The sequence below is a fragment of the Mytilus californianus genome, unplaced genomic scaffold, assembly GCF_021869535.1.
Source record: "Mytilus californianus isolate M0D057914Y unplaced genomic scaffold, xbMytCali1.0.p SCAF_24, whole genome shotgun sequence".
Classification (NCBI taxonomy): Eukaryota; Metazoa; Mollusca; class Bivalvia; order Mytilida; family Mytilidae; genus Mytilus; species Mytilus californianus.
This window is the reverse complement of record NW_026262673.1, coordinates 2,564,817-2,580,517: the sequence shown is the minus strand read 5'-3', so window position 1 is coordinate 2,580,517 and position 15,701 is coordinate 2,564,817. Positions and strand designations below refer to the sequence as shown.

The following is a 15,701-nucleotide window of genomic DNA, read 5'->3' as shown; positions in this document are numbered from 1 at the left end:
ATTGTTTCATTCCGTCATATCTTTAATTCAGGCAGCAAAAATGATTTAACAAATACCATTTAACAACACGTTATTCTACTATGTAAATATTATTAGCTCATGGACTGACGCAGCCAAAGAAACATAACAATACAATGCTCAGGTCTATACATGAATGAATAGTTTGGTAATGTGGTTCATCTATGAGTTCAGTCGTCCATTTGTAGTCAGTCCTGTACTAAATAAAAATTAAAGAGATGTGGTATGATTGCAAAAGAGACTACTCTCCACCAGGGATTAAAAAACAATGAATGCTAACAATTATAGACCATCGTAAGGCCTTCAACAATGAGCAAGACCCATACAGCCTTGTAAGCTATAAAAAGCACTGAAATGACAAATATAAAACAAATCAAACGAGAAAACTAATGGCCTGATAACCGATTAGAATAGTCAACCCGTCAGACGCTAGATAGAAATAAGTGGTAAAGTCATTCCGTCAGACGATAGAAAAAAATGAATACCAGGAATGGTTCTTTCTCTGCTGAAAGTCAATCCGTCAGACGATAGAATAAATGATGGCCAGGAATGGTTGAAATGTTTTAAAGTATTTAGTATTACCCAGGTTGGGAAAAAAGTGCCTGAACATCATTTGTATTTAAATTGACTAAATAACTATTGTTTTATTTAAAGTTTTGATATTTCAAAGATATTTAGGGTGAGATGTACTTACCAAGTTCTTTGTTTTCCGACGACCCTCATCTTCAGATTCCGATTCCTGAAAAAAGACATACATGCATCTCTATCAAGACGGTGCGTGAAAGCTTTCGAAAAAAAATGATATGAAATAACTCCATATCAATTGATCATCTGTGATATCTTTAACGGTACAAATCTTATTGCACCAGATGTGCATTTTGAAAATAATGTCCCTTTGCTGAGGTTTGAGCCAAAAATATTTGGTAATCGAAAATCTGTTACGAACGTTTAAGAGATTACTTGATGCAGTTTAATGAAATAGTTTATTTAAAGACAAACAGTAGACAATATAGTTTTACTTCAAAGAAATTCCCGATAGAGATGGTTTTTCTTTACTTATATTAAAAGGATATATCTCTCCTGTTAACATTAAACAATATAGTAAAGTTTCTATTAAATATTGCAAATCTATTTTAGTTTAATAAAATACGAAGGAGATAAATCACAAAACCCCTACAAATGAACTTTAAAGCTATATGTGGTTTTATGACTTATCATTATATTAGTATGCAGAAGTTTGGTCACTTGTTCAATAATTTTTCGCTCAATTTGTTTATTTAAAGAACTATTTTTTTTAATTATAATAACGATTTCATTTCTGTTTTTCTAAGAGACAAATCAATGTTGAATGTTAAATGCACGTGGTGCGTCACTAAATTGTAAAGATAAACATGTGGTTACTAAGGAAAGAGGCGTTATTTTTATTGTGCATTTATTTGTATATTTTAAGATAATGACAACATGTTAGGTCGTCGCTATGAAACTGAGTGTGCATATTATTATAGAGGACTTGACATCATCCCCGTTTTTTTTGTAGGACTCGTGTTACTCAATAGTTACATTTGTATGCGGTGGTTGTCTTTTCGCCATAGTTAAAGTCGTATGTTTGTCTTCTGCTTGTAAGTTTGAATGTCCCTTTAGTATCGTCTGCTTCTCTGTTTAAACTACCATGGACATGAAGTATTCAGTTGTTCAACCAGCACGTACTTTTATACATTTTATTTCTGCTGTAACATTTAATTCGTTATGAGCTTCCTTGGAGTTTACAATAAAACATAAAAAAATGAATTTGAATAAAATGTTCACCATACCGATTTGGTAATCCAGTCTGTATCCGTCGAACCAGGCATTAATTCTATAACTTCTGAAACAAATCAAACCAAGACCTTAAAATGTTGTTTTTCATTTTAGCCATGCGATGTTTTCTCTTCGACTTATACGAATTTTGACTGACACTTTAAAATTTCTTTTGTATTTTTGTGCGCACCATTGGTGGTAATGCCTTATTTTAAACACTCGTCTGTAAATTCAATATTTAAGTAACTTACAATGAAGAAATATTAACTATTATTTCAATGATTGATCCACTTTAATTGCATTTTTTTAATATTTCATTCCGAAGACTGGTTGAGCAGCCATACACCGTATATAAGCAAAGGTTTTATATTAGAATAGAGAATGGAAACGCGGAATGTGTCAAAAAGACAACAACCCGACCAAATAGCATAAAACAGTCCAGGGCCCCCAATGGGTCATCAACGTAGCGCGAAAATTCCCAACCCGAGGGCATGCTTCAGCTGATCCCTAAATTACCTTACTTATGTAATGGTCGACGCTTTTATATTTCTGAAAGTTAACAAGTGCGCATTAAAGTAATGTCCGAACAAAAATTAATGTTACCTGACATCGTTATTGTTATGACTCAATGTAATCGTTGGATTAATTTATAATTAACAATTAACATCAACATCAACATCATTGCATATGACGTCCATTTGATGTATACTGATATATATATATATATATATGTTATCTGGCATATATATGTTGTCTTAAACATATATGTTGTCTTGGATATGCATGTTGTCTTGGATACATATATTTCTTGGATATATATGTTGTCTTGGATATACATGTTGTCTAGGATATATATGTTGTCTAGGATGTATGATTTTATTAGTTTTTGGCTATGAACTAGCTTTCAGTAACTGAATACTCTTAGATTGGTACTTCGTTTCTTTATAAAAATATTAAAATGAGGGAAGTATAACCGCAAATCCAATAAGAAACTAATCAGAAAATAATGAAGTAGACGTTAGTAAGGGAATATAAGGAGATGAGGTATGATTGCCAATGAGACAACTATCTACAGGAGTTCAAATGAAGTTGATGTAAGCAATCATACGGCCCTCTACACAAAGTGTTTTTTTTTAAAGTTTTTCTAAACTGTGTATCGATATGAGTCAGGTCTTTTATAAAAGATATTTTTTAGGGGGCGGGGCTTTTATTATTTTATCGATAGTTGCTTTATTGACATTCATCCCATTAACTTTTATTTCAGTTTATATACAACTTACCAGCCATCACGCTGAAACTTCTAAGTCCAATTTTGCTTCAACCAGATGTTATGATGATGCAGACCACAAATATGATAGTTATTGTTAAATCTCATATGAAAAGATACATGTATAAAATTAAGAATGCATGACCATTAAAACTACCAATTGTGAATCTTAATATTCAATACTTTAAGTACAATCTCAACAAATTAAAGCATATTTCGTAATAAGTAAGTAATAAAAAAAGCATTTTATACACATTTGATCATGCGTCCGTATATTTAAACATGCATTGGGATAGTAAACAGGATATGCGAAAAAGGTAAAATAACAAAAATCACGAACTCCATGGCAAACTCCAAACGGAAATGACAAATATAAAAGCTCAAACACATCAAACGAATTAAAAACAATTGTTATATTCCTGACTTGGTACTACCATTTCCTTATGTAGAAAATGGTGGATTAAACCTGTTTTTATAGCTAGCTAAACCTCTCACGTTCATGCAAGTCGCATAGAATTCCACTATCTTGACAACAATGTGTATCACTATAAGAACAAATAACTAGTTCCACAAAGAAAAACAGAATGGCATATGAACATTCTACAGATCAAGTACATAAGGAAAAATGAAAGACAAGAATACAAACCAAAGCACAATAACACAATGTGGCGGGATGTATAAATAACGAGCCATGTCAAAAGTATATTACCAAACCTGGACTAAACAGTAAAGTTTAATAATATACAATGGCAAATAAAAAGAACACTATAACACGTAATGAAGATTATAGTACCGAGAATCTATACTTTAAGACCATCATGTATCATTTGTAAAGTTAATATATATTTATCAACTAGGTCTTGGTATCTTTCAATGACCTGTTTCAGAAAAAGGACGAGACATTATTGGACATAATCCTGGTTCATCAACTTTTATTTAGTCTGAGTAGCAGCCGCAAGCTGCTGAATACCGAATGAGTTGGGAAATGTATATCCCATATGCAGATGATGTTGGCATATTGCTGTTAAGGTGGAGGAAATTTATAATTTCAAATTTAAAATCGTCTTGTTTGTCATATATTCTGGTACTAACATGACCGCTAATGTCAAATTCAAAGTATAAGTCTAAACATGAGGCGGAGGAAGCCGTGTCTGTTGTTTATTTACTTTCTAGTTCTGAAGGAAATATTAATGGAACCCAATCAGAAAAGTTTTGATTGTTAATGGGAAGAAAATCATCAATATATCTTAACGTGAAATTAAATGACCTGTTATTAACAAGGTTTTTTTCAGGGTATGCAATACAGGATAATTTTATATATAAAGGTTTAATTGAAGCATCTATATCAGAATTTTGGAACAACTTAAAATATGATTTATCTGAATAGTACATGGTAAAAATAAAAGGTTATGTCTACCTGTCATATCGATGAGTGAAGGTAATGATTCATCATACAAAACTCGATATATTAAATTAACTATTATGACTTTGATGACACTTTCTGATCATTCTTTATTAAAATTTTAATGTACACGGTGTTTATAGTGTTCATAAGAAAACTGTCACATGCGTTACTCTGTCCCATAGACTTGCACTTAGCAAAAGAAAAAAAGATTTTGTAGAATTAAAGCCTCCGCATAAAATGTGCAGTCATTTATTGGTGCTGGAGAGTAACTCAACAAGAAAACGACAATATGTACTCGACCAGTATGGTTAACAGACTGTGTTAAAACACGCAATCCTTGATGTCGGGAACATTATTTTTTGGGCAACAGTAGTTTACCGATGTTCAGATCCTTTCCAACAATATACAAAACGAGCATAAACAAAAAATGAGGAGCGAGACGGGATGCAACGCCAGTGTGAGCGTATCCTGCTATATATTCATCGCCCGTTATACCAATCCACACCCAGTAAACATGTCAAAATTTGGATTGAAGGATTGTTTGTTGTTCCACGTCCAGTGGCAAAATTTGTTCACGAAATCTTTAAAACACATGGCTCGAACAAAATTTGACTTTTCCTTTTTTATGCGGTTGCTGTATGAACCATACTCTAAAATAAAGCTACCTATATGACAAGTCGTTGTTATATTCATATTTGTTTCTTATCTATACATTATTCTCCTGTTGGAGACCGTATGTTAAAATGCAAGTCGAGTTTTTTATTGTGTTTTTTTATCTAGAAATAAGAAGATGTGATATGAGTGTTAATGAGACAACTCTCCATCCAAGTCACAATGTGTAAAAAGAAAACAATTATAGGTCAAAATACGGCCTTTAACACGGAGCCTCGGCTCACACCGAACATCAAGCTATAAAGGGCCCAAAAATGACTAGTGTGTTTGAAACAATTCAAACAGGAAAACCAACTGTCTAATCTATATGAAAAACGAGAAACGAGAAACACTTATGAACCACATCAACAAACAACAACCACTGAACAACAGGTTCCTGACTTATCTGTTGTTTTTTGTGTGAAGAATAATTTTTACTCAAAATTTAATACATATAACACGCTATACTGCTCCCAGTAGTATTTAGAAAACACTCTGATCGTTTTTTTCCTGTTGGTTGATGTGTCGTACAAATATGCACTGGATCACTTACTATTCTTACTAGATTAACGGGAACAGAACAAAATCAAACGCGAGCACTTGATCGTTGGATAATTTCTTTCCTCTAAGTAAAAAAGGAAGATATCCTGAAACACAATTGTTTGATCACCTTAACTAAACAGTTGTTAGTATCAGGGGTAAATAATCGTGAAACTAAACCAACCAAGGTACAATTGAAAATTCAAAACCTAATAAAAACTTTTAGTATAATTTAACCCTAAAGCATCACCAAATCCGGATAAAGAATTAGATATTTGGTGGATTGATTGTTGGTTGATTAACGTCCAGTGGAAAATATTGTCGGCATGTTCAGGACAAGAACATATTTACAGTTCATACAATAGGAAGGTCTTGTAATCGAGGCCGACAGGGATGAAGGTCGGGGAAATTTAGACTGCAACGGGAAAAAGAGGCTATATTGGATAGGGACATATATTTTGCCTTCTAACAGCCCACATATGACCTATCTAGGATTAATACCAAGGGTTCTCAACGTATACAGAGCATGGCACTTTCTCTACACAAGACATCGTATTTAACGTCCCTATTATGACCGAAAAATATTTCTGAAAACTTTACGCCAGAATATTTCGAGAGAAAGCTAATTAGCCAGGAAGAGGTCGCCTCCATTAATTGAAAATATATACATGGGCAACGATCTATTGTTATGAAATATTAAAGCAAAAATGGCAAAGCCAAAATAAAGGTCTTCAAAGCCTTCTCTTCTAGCATGTAGATGCATTTTGACTCAACGGTAGGAAATATTAAATTGCTTTCAGTTGTCTTCTTTAGAAATCTCGTCATAACTCACTCTGTTTGTAAACATGTATATACATCGCATGTATTTATCTATTATAAGATTATTTTTTTTTCGGTAATGACAAGTTATATTGGTCTCTTTGTTGGTAATGAATAAAACAAATATTAAGAATACAAAAAATCATAAAAAAAAACATCAAATTAGCATTAATGCGTGCAGAAAGTATAATTTCTGAGATCTTTTAATATATACATACAATGAAAGCTTCAATATAATATCCTCAAATTATACAATGAAAAAAACATCAAGATATCATGCCATCATCATTAATATGTTTTGCGTATAAGACAGTATGAGGAAATCTACTATATTTACAAATTATTTATTATACATGATAGAAAATAGACGCTATACAAATGTTTCCCTTGAACCAACAACATCTGATTGAATCAATATTGTTAAGTTCTTATTGGTTTATCGTTAATTGTATTCAAACAGTTTTTTTAAATGCCATCTATGTACACAATGTCAATACTTTTTGGGAGTTTTAAATGTTTTGTTGGGATTTTCCTTTCATTAACTATTTAAATCCATAAAATTCATATGTCAATGCACAGGTATAGAAAAATCGTTAACTTGCATACATTTGTATCTGTACTTTATGTTCAATGCGACCATTTACATGCTTATTTGTTTGTTATTATAGTGATTAAGATTATTATATCACAATGTTGACTGCTGTACCCCTATTTTTGACAGTTTTTCCTATTATGTCTTTTTGTTTTGTTCACACAACGTTGTCAATATAATGGAATTTTATGCGACTGTCATACAAGTGATAGGTTTAGCTAGCTATTAAACCAGGTTTAATCCACCATTTTCTACATAAGAAAATGCCTGTACCAAATCATATGACAGTTGTCCATTCGTTTGCTGTGTTTGAGCTTTTGATTTTGCCATTTGATTAGGGACTTTCCTCGGAGTTCAGTATTTTTGTGATTTTACTTTTTTTTTGTATAAAATTCGTTTCACTGTACTTAATCAAGTTTTTGGTGATTCAATAGACTTGATGTAGTTGATTATATTGTTTAATTTAAATCAATGCATATTGGGAGAACATCATCTATTTGCATATCATTTGCATATTTCTAGTTTGATATGAGATGAAAATGTTGCCTTTATTTCTAATACAAATTCATTTTCGAGTCTATGAGATTGCGCATTTCAGTTTCAATTAAGACGTTATTACAACAAATTACAATACGATAATTCGTTTTAAATGTAGGTAAATTAATATCACTTTGCTTTCATGTAACCATGGTACACTCGGGCATACTTTGGTTCTGTATTATATATAATTTCCCTTTAACCGCTTTTTTCATTCCGGTTTTGAATAGATATTTTTTATCTGACCTACAATAATTCCTCTGATTTATTTTATAATTGTGTTACTCCGCTGATGGAAATAGGTGGGCGTGTTTACTAACAAACACTAAACTTGTCCTTGTCACGGCTTTTGTCATTTTGTGTTGATCCTTAGTCTCTTTAAATGCATTCAAAACTTTTTTAGATTATTTATTTAATCTTGTATAAAGACTTGTTTATTGATGAGACCTATATATTAAACTTAAAATACCTTTAAATTTTTCATTGAAGTGTAATTATTTCATTGACCATGATTTTAAAGACACAAATGTGTTATACTAACATTTAACCTTTCCTTTAACATGATTCGGAAATTACCTGCACTGATATGTAAGGTATATTATGTATAAAAGAAAACACAAGATAAATGCAGGGATGCACCACTATTCATTAAATTGAGTTCATTAAGATCCACACAAAATAGTAATATCCTGAAATATCATCAAAACTAATTCTATATGTTTTAAATTGTGTTTTAACTAAACATGTTCCGTACTATTTGAATGTAAGTGGTAGTTATTTAATAATTAAAGTACTAGTTTTCAATATTCATTTGAAAAATATGAAATTGTTTTTGATTATTAAACGAAAAATAAGCGGCAAATGTGGTTCTTTTGAATGCTATATTTTAAGCATTTCATAATAAAATCTAGCACTTAAACTGTCTAAGATGTATTCGTCAATACAAATATGGATTTGATAAATATCACCTCGCCCATTGGTCAGTACGCCACATGCAGGTAACGTTTTTTGTTAATGTCATTTGAGCGAGAATACTACTTCAATGTTGTTGGATTAATGTAGGCGTATCAGAGAGTTGCAACGGATAGTTGGGTCAGATATACCTACATGTTTCGCATGACTGACTGATTAAAGTAGACATATTAAATGATTGTTTGATTGTTGGTTGTTTAACGCCCAATGGTTCTTAATTTTCATACGTTCAGTGGCCAATGTCGTGCATGTTCATGAAGAGAAAAAAAATTAACAATTAATGCAATAACGTGCAGCGACGGTTACCTTTTTTCTGCAATAACCGAAGAACATCAATGGATGACCATATTTCTATGCTCCAGTCGACCGAACAGGAAAGAAATATTCGAATACAATTAAGACTACAGAAGTTTACAAAAAACAGTAAAATAGCAAAATTACCGAATCCAAAATGGAAAGTCTTTTATCAATTGGCAAAATCAAAAGCTCAAAAGAATGGAAAACAACTGTCATATTCCTGTCTTGGTACAGGCATTTCCCTAATAGAAAATGGTGGATTAAACCTGGTTTTATAGCTAGCTTAACCTCTCACTTGCATGACAGTCAATACGTCAATCTCATAAATCGATATAGTAAATACAAAGCAAGGTAACAAAAAAAAAAACCAAAAAAAAAACAAAAACAAAAACTGAGTGAATCTCATGAAAAAAATAAATGAAGGAGCATAGGCGTCTCCTGTCAAGCATGCATCAACCACGATGAGTAAAACAAAAGACACATATATGCTATTTCCCGTTTGTGCTAAACTAACAAAAAGCGGTCATTTTAATCGTTTCATTTTAATAGTATCAATTAAAATTTAAAAACTATCATTTGTCTCCTTTTCTCGTTAACGTTATAGTTATAACAAACCCGATTTAATTCAGGTCATACTACATTAGCTTTATTTGACAAAAACTGTTCGGAATTTAGGGTCCTCAATAGTCTTCCATTCCTACTTCGTTATTTATTTCATTCGAGCGTCACTTTTTTATATCGGCAGATAGAAAGGGAAAGCACTGTTCAAAATAAGGTAAATTTACGATGAAGAGTTATATTTGTGAAAAGTAATATAAGTCGTACCTAACACAATACACTCATAGGTTATCATGATGAATTTTTTTCTGACTTTTTTTATCTCAAAATACCGAATACAAAAAAAAAAGAATTAGTAAACTAATATTCATATAATGAATGTTATGAATACATACAAATCTTTACGACGTGTGTCAGTTTCAATCTGTTATTCCTTTTCCACTAAGCAATATTTGATCATCTAGAAAAAAGTTTGCATTTTCCTACAAAAATGACTCGTATGCCAACAAGTCCTTCAGTATTGCATAACTATACTTACTAATACTTTGATTTGGATAATATAATGTATTCCATAAATAATATAACGAAAAGTAACATGCATAATGTCAATAAAAAAAACCCAAACAAATCGTATCCTAACAGTTATTCAACGAAAATATAGTCAAGTAAATAAATATAATTTAAATTCCATATTATTGTGTACAATTAGACGTAAATTTTAGGACTTAAAAACACTACAATTATATGTTTAAAATGAATTCTATACCCCATTATATTGGAAGTCGATAGAATAGAAATACACACGTAGTTAAAACCAATTTTGTAACGTTTAAATAGAATAGAAAGAAAAGAAGATGTTTATTTTGATTTGACTTCAAATTAATCGTTTAAAAAAAGATCGGTGGTGAAGGTTAAAAGTTCATCAAACTACGGGAGACAGCTGTCAAATGCTAGCTGCATCTGAGTACGGTAATGTTTAACATATAGAATAGGATTAAACAGAATTAAAAAAAGTGAATAGTCAACGAGTTATATTGTTTGAAAAGGTGGAATTACTATATACTTATATATTGTCAGTAAAAAAGTATAAAATTCAAAACGTCGATCAGTTTTTAAAAACCCAAAACAAAATCACTTATGTGCCCTAGAATTAATGCTAATACGCTTATAAAGTAACAAGAACGTTAAATCGACCAGACTAAATATTTACACAGTATGTCTCTAAATAAGTTAGCTATATACAAGTAATCATGTACTTAACCAGGATTGATTGATTGATTGTTGGTTGGTTAAAGTCCAGCGGCAAATATTTCATGCATGTTCAGGACGAGAACAAATTAGCAATAAATACAATATGTAGGTTCTGTAATGAGGCCGTCCGGGATGAAGGTCGGGGAAACTTAGACTGCCACTGGAAAAAGAGGCTATATTGGATAGGGACATATATTTTGCCTTCTAACAGCCCACATATGACCTATCTAGGATTAATACCAAGGGTTCTCAACGTATACAGAGCATGGCACTTTCTCTACACAAGACATCGGATTTAACGTCCCTATTATGACCGAAAAATATTTCTGAAAACTTTACGCCAGAATATTTCGAGAGAAAGCTAATTAGCCAGGAAGAGGTCGCCTCCATTAATTGAAAATATATACATGGGCAACGATCTATTGTTATGAAATATTAAACGAGGTATCGGATTTTACGTCCCAATTTTGACCGGACGGGGCTGCATATTTGTACCTCCCGCACAGCCAAACGGACGCCTCACTTTGGCGAGGGTTTGACTGCCGGCATGATGAAGACCAATGTTGACCATATTTCTATTCCCCAGTCACCCTTAGAGGTTCTAACCAGGAGGTCAATGTGGTGTTAATTAGAAAAATTACATCAATTATATTTCGGTAAAGACCGACATAAGGTCATGAGGTCATGAGGTTCCTTCAGGACTATTTTGCGTTACCTTGACTTTTAAAATCGGTTAACTAATTTTTAAACATAGGTAAACTTCTGTCACCTGTATACCAAGGTGCTCTTTAAATATTTAAAAGGTTATAGTTTTCCGATTTTAAGAATCATCAATGATAAGTTATAGCACGTGTTGTATATGATAAATCCAAGGACATAACTTCTTTGCAAATAACGATAGTTACGGAATAATCATATTTAAACACTGATCAATGAAAGTGGAATACAGTTTTTGCGATCATGGCCAATTCTTTATATTTAGCTTCAATGGTCCATTTAGTATTTACTTTTGGAGAGTGATTGATTGATTGTTGGTTGCTTATCGCCCTATTTTATTCTATATTTAACTGTTTTTATTTTAATGTGTTTAAAGAATAATTAGGGCATTGTATTTGATGATATACACAAATATACTTTCTACAAAGAGAGATGTCTCGCTTTTTGTAATTTTGATAGTAAAATGCAAATGTTGATAATAAATGGAAAATATTTGCAAAAAAAACGAAAAAAAAAATCTAGAGGCTCTAAAGAGCCTGTGTCGCTCATCTAGGTCCTTGTGCATAATCAACAGTGGACTCTCTCCGACATTGTAGACAAGAATATAATTCAGGAAAACAAATTTTTGTTGTTGATCTTAAATTGCTGACCATTTTTACTGTTTAGTTTTTCTCTATCTTCTTTATTTTATTATGTTGGGTAAAAAATCCTCATTAAAGGACAATCACTCCTATGAAGAGTGACAGTCTACTAACTTTATAAGCAAAATGTGACTTGTTTGTGGATCTTGCCTTACTGATCATATTTTTTATTAAAATTTCTATTTATCTATTACAATTTTTATCATAGACGCAAAAAATAAAAGGTAAAAATCGTCAATAAAGGGCAATAACTCCTACTATAAGATGTCGACGGAAACTTACTTTATATTGCCTGAAATGTTGATTTAGCCATGATGATAATTTTTGATTATTCAAGTTTCTATCTATCTATTTTAATTTTTAAGATATAAGGTAAAAACGCAAAATATTGGCAAAAATTGTCATAAAAGGGCAATTACTCTAATAAGGAGTCGTCTGACGATTTCGACTATGCATTCTTATTCGTAGATCTTGTCTTGCTGATCATCTTTGAACTTAAAGTTTATCTCCATCTATTATAGTTTGCAAGATAAAATGCAAAAATGAAAAAAATGAAACAATTTGCCTGTAACGGCAATAACTCCTATAAGATGTCGCCTGAAAGTTTTGACGTCATTGAACAATTAGTAGAGCTCAACATTCTGAATATTTTTGTTCAGGTCAGATTTCCCCTTTTTATAACGGTTTTCAAAATAATAGACAAAACTTGCATTTTACTCCTATGTTCTATTTTAGCCATGTCGGCCATCTTGGTTGGCAAGCGGGGTCATCAGACATATCTTTTAAACAAGATGCCCAAATGATTATTGTGTCTAAGTTTGGTTAAATTTGGTCCTGTAGTTTCAGAGAAGATTTTTGTAAAAGTTAACGATCGACGACGGACGCAAAGTGATGAGAAAAACTCACTTGGCCCTTTGGGCCAGGTAAGCTAAAAAGATAATGTCCATGACGGAAGGTTCAGGGCCAAATAACCTCCATGGAAATGGTAAATGTCAATGCTTGTAAAACAGAATACATGTACCAAAGACCATTGCCTTATCAGAAGTAGTTCCCTTTAATTACTTGTAAAACATGCAAAGGTTTTAAAGTCAATCAATACAATATTGATAGGTATGGGGCAATATAATCTCAATGAAAATAATCTTGCAAATGTTCAAACAACTGCATAATATTGACTTCATATATATCAGTGTTTATCTTAATCTAATCTAATCACAAATTTCACATTTGACATGTCAACTAAGGACACGTTTCAAAGTCAATATGCCATGACAATTGGGGGCTAAATAATATCCATGAAAATGCGATGAGCAAATGCTAATACAACTGTATACAGAATTCCATTTACAAACCACAAGTGGTTCCCAAAAAATAGACCTAATCACAAACTATTACATGTAAACTTCTGAAAAGTTTCAAAATATGTAAACCACGACTAAAAGAAAGGGCTAAATAAAACTCCATGGCAATAAGTTGTGCCGATTATGATACAACTGCATACCGAATATCATAGATCTATCTCTAGCGGTTCATATCGACTGGTCTAACCACACTAATACTAAATTGACGACGCCACTGACGGAAAGTGTACGATAAGTCTCGCATTTTGGCCCCTTTGAAGTTAACAAAAGACGACGAGTTTTGACAATAGGTAACTGAAAACTTTGAATCAGGCCAGCAATAAATCAAATTCAAATATTTGCCCTTCGCTTAAAAAATTACATATCAAAATCATAGTAGCGAACAATAACTCTAAAGCCATTTTATTTTATATTACGATACATATAATTTGGCTTTTAAATAATTGGCTTTTGATAAAAATGCAATTAGCAACCAGTCTACAATTATATCATCCAAAACAATCAACAAGGGGGTCATCGGATTTGATTTTAACTTAGTGCCCATTAAAAAAAGTAAAATATATGCCATTTGCTTCCCATGCCTTTAACATGTTTAAGGAGATGTTATATTTTGCCATTTGATGAAGGACTTTCCGTTTTGAATTTTCCTTGGAGTTGGGTATTTTTGTTATTTTACTTTTTATATCTATAAAATAGTTAAATTATCAATAATAAAGTAGGGTACTAACCAAGCCCACAAGTGTGGGAAATTGCTATGATTGCTTTTGAGAGTTTTTCATTTTTTTATAAAAAATATTCTTCTTAATTAATCGGTAACCGAGAGTCTGCTTCTTGCCCCGCTATTATCGCTATTTCTTTTGTCGTCCCGAACATGCATGCAATATTTGCGACTGGACGTTAAGCAAATATCAATCATCAATTAAACTTACATCAATCACAGACATGTTTTTTTCAACATGTATTTTTTTTAAAAACCATACATTTGTAGCAGGAACAATTCTGTTGGGGATTCGGAGATGCGGATCACAGCTAATACTAGCGTATTGACTGATTGAAAATGAATGCCAAATGTAATAACGCTTAAATAATCTAAAGTCAATGAAACAAAAACAGTATATACAAATATATAATTTAATTCTTAAATACAATTTTCATAATATCAAAATCCAGTGTAATCGCAATTGAGCAGTACATGGTATTATAGGTATGTGGCAGATACACTAACCTTCATGTTGAAAAACTCGGCCTTCCTCAAGAAATTTGACAAGGTTAGTTGAATAATATTTATATAAATATCAAAGTTTCTAACTGTTAGTCATCAACTTCTTTACACTTTTAAAAATAAGAAAAAATTATTTCTGAAAATTAATAAATGTCTTTATAATCAAATTATAAATACCATTCAATTTAACCCAATTATAACGATTAAACATTAAATGACATATTTATCAACCAATATGAAATTTGGAGTTAAAAGGGGAACTAATACCTATACACTTCCACATTCCTCTCCCTAAGACAATCGATAAAATGTATATCAAAATAATTTAACCTTTACAGGCTTATCAAAATAAAATAGTACGCAACAGATAACCCGCATAACATGTAAATGTTTAGCATAATAATTATTTGGTTACAACAATTAACATGCAAAATGAAAATAAGTCAATGTGTAGAACAAAATTAGGATAAGTGTTTGAAAAAAACCAATTGCCATTGAAACCCCAGTCTTTTTTTTTATCAAATGTTCTTTGTTAATTGAATCTTTTTACCTATAACCTGCCTCAATATTAAGCCTATTTATTGTTGCTATTGGTATTATCATGAAATATGTACGGTGGCAGTAGACATGTTCTTGTTGGCATAAACTAACCATGTTACAATTATAATTGTCCATCTTGAAATGTTTTGTTAATTTCGAGTCTTTACCAAAAACAATATATAATATTACCTGAAGTTACCATTGTGACATAGATTTGTTCAATTCCCAAGGGCCAAGGACAAGTTAAAAAACGAAGTAGAAAAGGACATGTGAGTAGTCAATAACGATATGTTTTTGAACGTCAGTATTATATCTTATAGATTTGAATGAATAAACGATGAGTCATACATTTATCATTATGCTGGAGTTTCTTATTGACAACATATTTGTTGAATTTGGAGGTACACTTTTTCAACAAATTGTCGGCATTCCTATGGGAACGAACTGTGCGCCTCTTCTTCCCGACCTCTTCTTATTTTCATATGAATCGGAGTTCCTTCAGACACAAAAACAAGA

General features: G+C 31.7%; 1 protein-coding gene across 1 annotated transcript in view; it reads right to left on the bottom strand.

The window, feature by feature from the left end:
* Positions 1 to 10,136, bottom strand: part of LOC127732365 (uncharacterized) — a 30,733-nt gene extending 20,597 nt beyond the window's left edge. The window contains exons 1-4 of the mRNA XM_052241397.1: positions 9,992 to 10,136; positions 3,096 to 3,185; positions 1,830 to 1,882; positions 713 to 757 (exon numbers count right to left, since the gene is read on the bottom strand). Of these exons, the coding sequence (XP_052097357.1) occupies positions 713 to 757; positions 1,830 to 1,882; positions 3,096 to 3,102 (105 nt within the window). The 5' untranslated portion in view covers positions 3,103 to 3,185; positions 9,992 to 10,136. The remainder of the gene's footprint in view (positions 1 to 712; positions 758 to 1,829; positions 1,883 to 3,095; positions 3,186 to 9,991) is intronic.
* Positions 10,137 to 15,701: the final 5,565 nt, after the last annotated feature.